Source organism: Gigantopelta aegis, chromosome 3 (genome assembly GCF_016097555.1).
Source record: "Gigantopelta aegis isolate Gae_Host chromosome 3, Gae_host_genome, whole genome shotgun sequence".
NCBI lineage: Eukaryota > Metazoa > Mollusca > Gastropoda > Neomphalida > Peltospiridae > Gigantopelta > Gigantopelta aegis.
The window spans coordinates 62159609-62169810 of NC_054701.1; the positions used below are offsets into that span (position 1 = coordinate 62159609).

A 10202-nucleotide genomic window follows, 5' to 3' on the forward strand; every position below is an offset into this window, starting at 1 on the left:
AAAAGAAAAGAAAAAAAAACCCATAGTGTTTTTAACATTTTTACTATGGTTAGCAGCAAAGAATCTTTAATATGCACCATCCCACAGACAGGATAATACACAGCACGGCGGGAGCAAGTAGACAATGGGGAAGGGGGCTGACTGAGATCTAGGGCGCAAAGCAATGTTTCTAGGGGGTTCGGGATAATGTTCCCCCGTAAATTTTTGATAACTAAGATATCCTGAAATGTCCCCCAGCCCCCCCCCCCCCCCCCTTCTTATTCGGCCGTGCCTGCGGTCTGTCTTATATGAGTTATGGAGCACTAGCTAGCATGGGAAATAGCCTGGAATGGACCCAGTGACGGGGATCGATCCTAGATCAACCACGTATCAGGAGAGCGTTTTACCACTTGTCTACGTCCTGTCTCTCAAAAAAAAAAGTGGGTTTTTTGCGCAAGAGGGGTGGGGGTGGCTTGCGTGTACCAAGATTCAAAGCTTTCGTTGGCACACACACACACACACACACACACTAATTACACATTTCATTTTAAAGGTGCTACAACAGTTATAACTCAAGCTGTGAACCAAGAGAAGGGTGCTGGGTTGCGCACCCCTACCCTCCCAATTTCGATGTACCTCGACAAATCCAGTGTTTAGTAGATGAATACAATTAATATATTTGCCTTCAAGTGGGTGGCTTATAATATCTTGGTTGGTTTGGTACTTCTGGGAAAGATTGTCATATATGGAATGTCAGTTTAATTTTGAATGTAACTTTAGGTGCTTTTTAAACATCATACTCTCTCGTTGAATGCTACAGATATTCTTTTTAAACGTTGCATCCCTTCCCTAAAAAAAAAATGCTGCATCCGCCCCTAATAAACATATTATTTGCAGATGGATACCGAAACGTATGTTATCACGTTACTGGCTTCATTAGCCTACATTGTGACGTCATAGAAATAAACCTATCGATACAGACTTTTGACACATAATAACGGTTAGTTTAGAATTATTAGTTACTATAATTTTTGTTCTGTTATTTAATGTGTGTGTGTGTGTGTGTGTGTGTGTGTGTGTGTGTGTGTGTGTGTGTGTGCCCATATATATATATATATATATATATATATATATATATATATATATATATATATATATATATATATATATATATATCATACACACACACACACACACACACGTGTACACATATATATACACAAACGCCTAAAATCTTTCTTTTCTTTGACTTTCAAATTTCTGTTTAAAACTATTTTTTTCAGTTTGTTTCAGAGAAAATAAAACGTGTTATCATTCAGCAAAAGGAATCAATGGTTGGTGTGCCAACATTATTCATCATCAATAATCAATGAATGGTGCACAGCCTAAAAACATTCAACATCAATAATCAAAGGATCTTGTGCACCAGAACCAATTCAATATTTTTTTTTTTAATCAACAGATTGTGCGCAATCTAAAACTAGTCAGCATCAATAATCAGTGTATGGTGAACACCCAAAGCATTAAACATACAATATCAAAGGATGTGGTACCGGCCTTGGTGGCGTCGTGGTTAGGCCATCGATCAACAGGCTGGTAGGTACTGGGTTCGGATCTCAGTCGAGGCATGGGATTTTTAATCCAGATACCCACTCCAAACCCTGAACGAGTGCTCCGCAAGGCTCAATGGGTAGGTGAAAACCACTTGCACCGACCAGTGATCCATAAATGGTTCAACAAAGGCCATGGTTTGTGCTATCCTGCCTGTGGGAAGCACAAATAAAAGATCCCTTGCTGCTAATTGGAAAGAGTAGCCCATGAAGTGGCGACAGCGGGTTTCCTCTTAAAATCTGTGGTCCTTAACCACGTCTGATGCCATATAACCGTAAATAAAATGTGTTGAGTGTGTCGTTAAATAAAACATTTCTTTCTTTTTCTTTCTCTCTGTGTTATTTTTTAGCTTCAGACTTCAAACATAGAAAAGGATGTGGTATGTACTATCCTGTCAGTGGGATGGTGCATATAAAAAGATACCTTGTTATTCTTTGGAAAAATTAACCCATGAAGTCGTGGAAGCAGGTTTCTCCTAACATCTGTGTGGTCTTTAACCATATGACCGTAAATTAAAATATATTGAGTGCATCGTCAGGTTAAAAACATTTCTTCCTTTCTTCCTAGGGGCGGGTCGTAGGTCAGTGGTAAAGTGTTTGCTTGATGTACGGTCATTTTGGGATCAATCCCTGCTGGTGGACCCATTGAGCTATTTCTCATTCCAGCCAGTGCACCATGACTGGTATATCAAAGGCCGTGGTATGTGCTATTCTGCCTGTGGAATAGTGCATATAAAAGATCCTTTGCTGCATTAGAAAAAATGTAGCAGGTTTCCTCTGATGACTACGCGTCATAATTACCAAATGTTTGACATCTAGTGTTGTTGTTACTCAACAAACTTCCTTTCTCCTGGTAACTTTAATTTGCAAAATGTGGTGACCTGGTCTGTATAGAGTTTTGCTTTTACAGATATTCTACAACAGCAGAAAAGTCTTCATTTTATTTGTATTAAAAAAACAACAGCACTCCTAATGTCTTTTATATGTAACAGTAAAAGAACAAAACTAGAAAATAAAAACCAACCATATAAAATTGTTGCTTATACCCGCAATTGTTCAAACTATATTGCATGACATAGTTTATATAACACGAATACAAGTATTACAGATATGATCTAATACTAGTACTACAGCTATGATCGTTCTTTTGCCCATGTGGCCAACAAAACTTTCTCTCTTAAAGATGGCGGTAACTGCACGGAGGTGAGAGTTCTGATGTACTCTGTGGAGTATTTGTCTGAGAAGTGCATCAGCACAATATGTTGAATATTCTTGAAGAGATCTGCGTTCTGGACGATCTCAGCTAGATGCTGGTGTCCCCGTTTGCGAGCCAGCTGGATCATGTCCTTCCCCGGCTCGTTATCAATGTATGTGGCTTCCGTGATGAGCACCTTCACATTCAGCAGGTCTGGGGTTGGTGGATTCAGAAAGAGATCCATCATGGTATCACCTTGAAAGAAAAATAAATAAATAAATCATCAAAGATTAAAAGTACATGGTACCTGGCTCAAGTAGAGTTTAAGCTGTTAAATGTATATTAAAGTTGAATTTGGCAGATATATAGCACTATTAATTCATCAAAGTGTCTCAGCGGTGAAGTGATTAGGCTGGTAGATACTGGGTTCATGTTCCACCTGAAGAAATGGTGCATTTTTCATTCCAGTACCAGCCCCAACCCACAGTGAGTGAACTGCTAGGCTCAACAGGGAGGTGCAAGGCCACACACACCGAGTTTCACCCACTTCATGGGTGCCATTATGGGTCTGTTTCCCCGAGTGTATGACTCCACACGGAGGAGGATTACCAAGCAGACACTACAAGCTCATGTAATATCGAGAAAAACAGACAGAAGGAAAAGGAAGAAAATGTTTTATTTAACGACGCACTCAACACATTTTATGTACGGTTATATGGCATCGGACATATGGTTAAGCACCACACAGATATTGAGAGAGGAAACTCGCTGTCACCACTTCATGAGCTACTCTTTTCAATTAGCAACAAGGTATCTTTTATATGCACCATCCCAAAGACAGGATAGTACATACCACAGCCTTTGTTACACCAGTTGGGGGGACTTGCTGGAACGAGAAATAGGCCAATGGGCCCACCGACAGGAATCGATTCTAGATCGATCGCGCATCGGGCGAGCGCTGTACCACTAAAAATATACTGAAGATTATGACATGCTGCAAGCCGTAAAACCCCATTAGATTATATAACATCATATGTTATATAAACTTCCAGTTTACTTTGGTTAACGATGCCACTAGAGCATAATGATGAATTATTATTATCTACTGGATGTCAAACATTTGGTAATTTTTACTCTTACTCTTCAGTAAATACTTGCTTCATTTTTCCATTTGCAGCAAGGAATCTTTTATATGCACTTACCCACAGATGAGACAGCATCGATACATCAGTCATGGTGAACTAGTTAGGTCAGGGGGAAAAATCCAGTCAGAGAATGTGTTCACTGTGGAGGTTCGATCTCGCAACCAAAGCACCTCAGGCGAGCACTCTACTGAGCTCTAAATATATTATATAACTTCAGTTAAAAAAGCACATTAATATTTTTATAAAATATTTTCATTATGTAAAAAAAAAAAAAAAAAAAAAAAAAAAAAAAAAAAAAGGTGTCTAATTGTTACCTGTGTATGCGAGTTCGGGTACCGTGGTGATGTCGTGGATGTCGACCCCCTGCTTGTTGAGCACAGCTAGCTCGTGACCCGGTTTACCCACGAACTTGGGCTTCAGCTTCTTGTGTTCTTTGTACACCAGGTAACCCTGACTCTTCACCCGGTGCACTGTCGGGAACGCTTTCACTAGATGACCATTTGGAAGCTGACAAAAGAAAATGGGCCAAATTTACAAAGCCTGTTTTAGACTTACACACGTGTAACTACAAACATTTAGAATGCTTAAACACCCGCATTTAAAAAAAACAAGCTTCATAAATTCGGCCCATATTTTTTTTAATCCAGAACCCATATTGATATTAAGACACTTGTTGAAGTGTGTCTTGTTGTCTTATTTTCTTGGGTTTTTTTTAATACAATATTTATTTAAATAAATGAACTGGATCGGCAAACAGGCGATAAGTCTATATAAATGCCTCTCGTCTCCTGCTTTCTGTTCATAATGCCCTCAAAATATCTCCATTGGTCGAAGCCAAACAGCCTTGCCCTCTAATTTGTCAAATTCAAGGCCTGCTGTAGTGACATCATAGCCTACAATGATTTTACAATTTCATACAGCTACGGTAGCTTCGAAAATCCGTAGCCAGGACCATATCTACGCTAAAAGAAAAGTAAAAGAAACATTAGGCACATTAATACAGGATTTTCTCCAGGTACTATTTCTACTTCATGTCAACAATGTATGATAATGGTATCAAACATACATGTAGGCTCCTTCCCAAAGGAAAGTGGTACTGAAATTCCCAATTTGAAGGAAGGAAATGTTTTATTTAATGATGCACTCAACACATCTTATTTACAGTTATATGGCATCAGACAAATGGTTAAGGACCACACAGATATTGAGAGAGGAAGCCCGCTGTTGCCACTTCATGGGTTACTCTTTTCGATTTGCAGCAAGGGATCTTTTATATGCTCCATTCTATTTCATAATAAAGTAAACAACAAAAACATATGGTCAATGTGTAATGATTTAGATTTCTTTTACCGTGATAACATTTACTTGTTAAAATTTAACTTTGATCATTTGGCAATCTGTTTTCATGGTGAGCATATTACTGATGATGCAGTTAACTAAATTTGATGAAATTGAAGGCAAAGCAGATTTTGGCATTGTGCTTAAACAAGGTGATGTTCAGTGGCATATGGTGACTATTTCGTCCAAATCGCCACCTAGTGTGTTCCCTGAAATAGTTTTGATAAAAGGAAAAAAGATCTAATTCAAAATATTGGTAGCGAGTCAGTACTTGAACTGATATTGTTACTGTACTGGGAAAAGATTTTTTTTTCTTCTTAAGTTAATGTTGGTGACCGTCACTCTTTAGTTAGAAGTAAATTTGAACTAGTGTTAAAAGTTTTGAAAGGTATCAGTGTGTGTGTGTGTGTATATATATATCTATACATCTATATATGTGTATGTGTATGTGTATATGTATCTATCTCTCTCTCTCTCTCTCTCTCTCTCTCTCTCTCTCTCTCTCTCTCTCTCTCTCTCTCTCTCTCTCTCTCTCTCTCTCTCTCTCTCTCTCTCTCTCTCTCTATATATATATATATATATATATATATATATATATATACACACACACACACACACACACACACACAACATACAGACTGAGTAATATGACAAAGTTGGGGGGTTTTCAACTGTAAAATGGTGATACTTACCCACACTGTAGCATTATCATCCAGAGGTATTATATTGAGTTGGCCTAACACCTCCGTTGTTTCTGCCATGACTTTATAACCCTCGGCAACACTCTTCATCTGCTCCATTAGGTGAGTGGGTACGTGGTACTGAGCCTTCGACATTGAATACAGAGACCGCTTGGCAGCGTGGTGGGGCAACCCCGCCACATGATCAATGTGACCATGACTGAAAGAGATATAAGCACTGAACATGATTACATTCGTACATGTGAATAAAAAGAAGGAAGGAAATTGTATTTCATTGATGCACTCATCAGTTTAATTATGGCCTCGGTGGTGTCGTGGTTAAGCCATCAGGCATAAGGCTGGTAGGTACCGGCTCTCACCGAGAGTGAGTTTTTAATGACTCAATGGGTAGGTGTAAGACCACTACACCCTCTTTTCTCTCACTAACCACCAACAACTAATAACACCCACTGTCCTGAAAAGACAGCCCAGATAGCTGAGGAGTGTGCCCAGGACAGTGCGCTTGAACTGTAATTGAATATAAGAATGAAAATAGTTGAAATACATAAATAAATAATATGGTTATATGACATCAAACATATGGCTAAGGATCACGCAGATACTGACAAAGAAAACCCATTGACACCACTCAATGGGCTACTATTTCCGATTTAATATAGCAGTGCTCAAGGGATCTTTTATAAAGAGGATTTCCCAGACAGGATAATACATACCACAGCCTTTTAAACACCAGTTTTGAAGCACTGAATGGGACGAGAAATAGCCCAATGGGCCCCAACAATGGACATCCATACTAGACTGACCATGCATCAGGTCAGCATTTTACCACTGGACTACAGTCTACATCATGCCTCATATAGTAGTCAATAAAAAGCATGCAGACTTAACTGTGTGACTTACAATTTACTTCATAACAGTGAGACAAAAACAAGTGTATGGTGCAACATAAAATGCATTTAGAGCATGGCCCGTGCTTATAAAACTTAAAGTCTAGACTTTAATAAAGTCCAGACTTTAACATAATGCTATTTGAATGGCGTTGCCATGACGTTAAAATCTGGACTTTATTAAAGTCTAGACTTTAAGGTTTATAAGCACAGGGACATATCTCAAATACATGGCACACAATGGAAGGGAGACAACTCTGTAAGGTCTGGTAGCCAAGACATCATCTGGGCCATGCACATTTAGTTCCAACGTCCAGTCCGAAGTCTTAGCAAATATTTTGTAACACCATCCCCCGACCCCTCCACCAAACATAGAATCCAATGTTTACACAAATGAAAATGATAAAGCCAGGCATTATAGCTTAACCCTTTGTCCTTCATATATTATGTGTACTCTTTGAAAAGGGCAATAACCTGCACTTGTGAGGGGTAATATTATACCCTATCTTTTTCCGTTTCTCGCCAGGACATATTATTAGGACAGGTTTGTCCAGGCATTCTATGAATAATGGTATCAAACATACATGTTGGCTCCTTTCCAGTGGTACTGAAAATTCTCAATTTGAAGGAAGGCAATGTTTTATTTAACGACGTACTCAACACATTTTATTTACGGTTATATGGCATCAGACATAATTATTAGGGTTAAGGACCATACAGATATTGAGAGAGGAAACTCACTGTCGCCACTTCATGGGCTACTCTTTTTCAATTAGTAGCAAGGGATCTTCTATATGCACCATCACACAGGCAGGATTGTCCATACCATGACCTTTGTAACTGCTTACACCAGTTGAGGAACACAGACTGGAATGAGAAATATCCCAAATGGTCCCACCGACAGGGATCGATCCAACTGTGCATCAGGCAAGCACTTTACCACTGGGCTACACCCTGATAAGGAAGCTCACGGTCTGCAATTTTCAACTGGCATCTCTGGGTCTGTACTGTGCCATGCCACATTTTTTAGGGTGTGGGGGGGTGGGGGGGGGTTCAAGTTATAACCTGAAAAATATATTGAAAATAATGTTAATTTGCTTGGAGCAGGATGGTTTTAACCCCCGAAACTCTACTCCTGCACATGCAGAGCACACGTTAAATCAATACTTTTCGTGACTGTCCTGAGTTTGCAGCCATTGTAAGATGTTTTCAATAAAAGATCCTTGCTAGCGACTACCAGTGTCTGTATACTGAATGTGTTTGCAGTCATATACTAATGTTTGTAGCACTCAGTTTTTACTTTAATTCGAGATATATATTTTTTCGAACGTATGAAATTATTGGGAGGTAAAATCCAGTTTGCGCTACTACAAGCATAAGGATAACAACAAACACCTTGTAAATACAGACACTAATATTCTAAATAAGAAAATGTATTTAATTTGTATATTACATCATCAAAAAGGCTCTATTGAGTGGAAACATTTTACAATGGTTGTAAACTATGGACTGTCCCTTTAATGTGCAGGGCAAGTTGCTTCCTTCTATTTGGAAAATTTAAAATGGTGAGAAAAAAAATTATGTTGTCGTTGAAAGATTTATTTTGTTAATAATGATGCAAGTACTTCAATCAGGATTTAGTGAGTACGGTAGGTTATACATTTTTGGTTCGTGTGTCGTTTTGTTGCACTATTTTGGTTAAGAAACGAGAGAAACAATTGAAACGTGGTGCCACAAGTTTTGAATACGACCTACAAGGTATGTAACAATATACAGACGTAGAAAGAACCACACGTTCTACATCCGTTCGGACTAATGTGCCTGCACCCTTCACCTTTTTTACATTTGGAAGTAGGCCTACAAGTGTCAAGTATACCTTATAAAAACATGTTTACATCCAACACTTTCTCGAACAGCGTAGCCTATGTCAAAGGCAACAAGTAGTTCGTCAGACTTGACGACGACACACGTCTCTAGTCCTGATATCGACCACGCAAACACGCCGTATTTTCCACATTGCAACCACCCGTCCATTCTCCGTTTTCCGCCAGACTTCTTCGACTTGGAGTATAATTTTTGTATCTGATATGCTCTAGTACTTTGCTTAAAAAAGTAATTGTGCATTCTACACAAACATCTTGTGTAAGTCAACATTGTGTTGTTGTATGCTCTGTCATTACTGTGCTGTGCTGTTTGTCTTGATGTCAAAAATTTTTGCAAACAAAGTCAGTTGTCTTGCAGTCTGTTGACTTTACGTCATTTTTGTGTGGTAGATAACTCTAAAGATGAGGTGAAGCAACGAGAGTGGTCTACCCTTAACCATCAATTTCATGTCTGTCTTCAGACCAGAATTAATTTCGCTATATGTTTCTATATAGCCTTAGTCACAAGTTAGTGGCTATAACATTTGTATTAATATCAGCAGGCCCGTGGATTTTTGTACGTACCTTTGCCTGCCTGGGGGACACATACCCTGAAAAGGACAACCCCTGTTGTCCAGCTCTTTCTCCCAGCATATTGGTTTAAACAAACACACCCTCTAAAGCAGGCCGGAGTACACCCATTTTACACAAAAAGCATTACTTTTGCATGGGCCGGAATTACCACAAACAAGTTTTCAATGTCAACAAGTTACACATGTTTACAAACTACATGCTCTCCCCTGTCACTTCAGTCAAATAGTTGCCACTTCATAGCTGTCTGCCATGAAATAATCACAGTAAAACAGCAGACTACTTGCGCGGACAAATTTCCGGATAACTAATCTGAGGCCATCTTGTTTCTTTTAATCTTTGAAAGCCATTCGGTGATTGATTGAAACATATTTTATTGCTTTTTAAAAGACCAAATGGATTAGGCACACGTTATACAACTTACTAGGCCTTCTCCATAATACATACATGTCATGACAGTAATATGTTTATGTCATTTAAATATGAACAGAAATAAATATTGAAAGAGAGAAAGAAAGAAAGAAAGAACGAACGAATAAAGGAAACAGACAAGGACACAATAAAGTTCTTCATGTGTTCAATAATTAAACATCAGGTTTGCTAAAAGAAAACACAAAACATAAACAAGGCATCACAACGATTGCGTAATGGCTACAAAAATTTTAAAATAATAATTTTAAAATCCATACATCATTTACTAATTAAGGGAAACGTTTTGTTTCATTTATATACTAAGTCTTATGTATGTTTTTCTTTATTGGCCTACTAAGGAGAAAGAGAGACAGACAGATAGAAAAAGAGCTAGCAAATAAATTATGTTTTTGTGCGATAATAAAGCTGAGGGGTCGGGTGGGTTTATAATTAGGCCTATTTTATATTGAATCTCAACATATT

The 10202-nt window shown here is 38.5% G+C and overlaps 1 protein-coding gene across 2 annotated transcripts; it reads right to left on the reverse strand.

Moving 5' to 3' along the window:
• Nucleotides 1-2517: 2517 nt before the first annotated feature.
• On the reverse strand, nt 2518-9114 carry LOC121368390 (tRNase Z TRZ1-like). 2 transcript variants are annotated; one of them, XM_041493087.1, is made up of 4 exons: nt 8732-9114; nt 5960-6167; nt 4244-4436; nt 2518-3039 (listed from the first exon to the last, which is right to left on the reverse strand). In XM_041493087.1, the coding sequence occupies exons 1-4, from the start codon at nt 9007-9009 to the stop codon at nt 2723-2725; spliced, it is 996 nt and encodes a 331-aa protein (XP_041349021.1). In that variant the 5' UTR covers nt 9010-9114; the 3' UTR covers nt 2518-2722. The 2 variants fall into 2 exon arrangements, with proteins under 2 accessions (XP_041349021.1, XP_041349022.1); XM_041493088.1 differs by lacking the exon at nt 8732-9114 and adding an exon at nt 7597-7863.
• Between the last annotated feature and the right edge of the window lie 1088 nt (nt 9115-10202).

Excerpts from the sequence above, each read along its gene's own strand:
- LOC121368390 (XM_041493087.1), bottom strand. The coding sequence starts at position 9,009 with ATGTTGACTTACACAAGATGTTTGTGTAGAATGCACAATTACTTTTTT. Across the intron at positions 4,437-5,959 it reads ATGATAATGCTACAGTGTGG|CTTCCAAATGGTCATCTAGT; the intron begins GTAAGTATCACC and ends TTCTTTTGTCAG. Across the intron at positions 3,040-4,243 it reads ACCCGAACTCGCATACACAG|GTGATACCATGATGGATCTC; the intron begins GTAACAATTAGA and ends TTTTCTTTCAAG.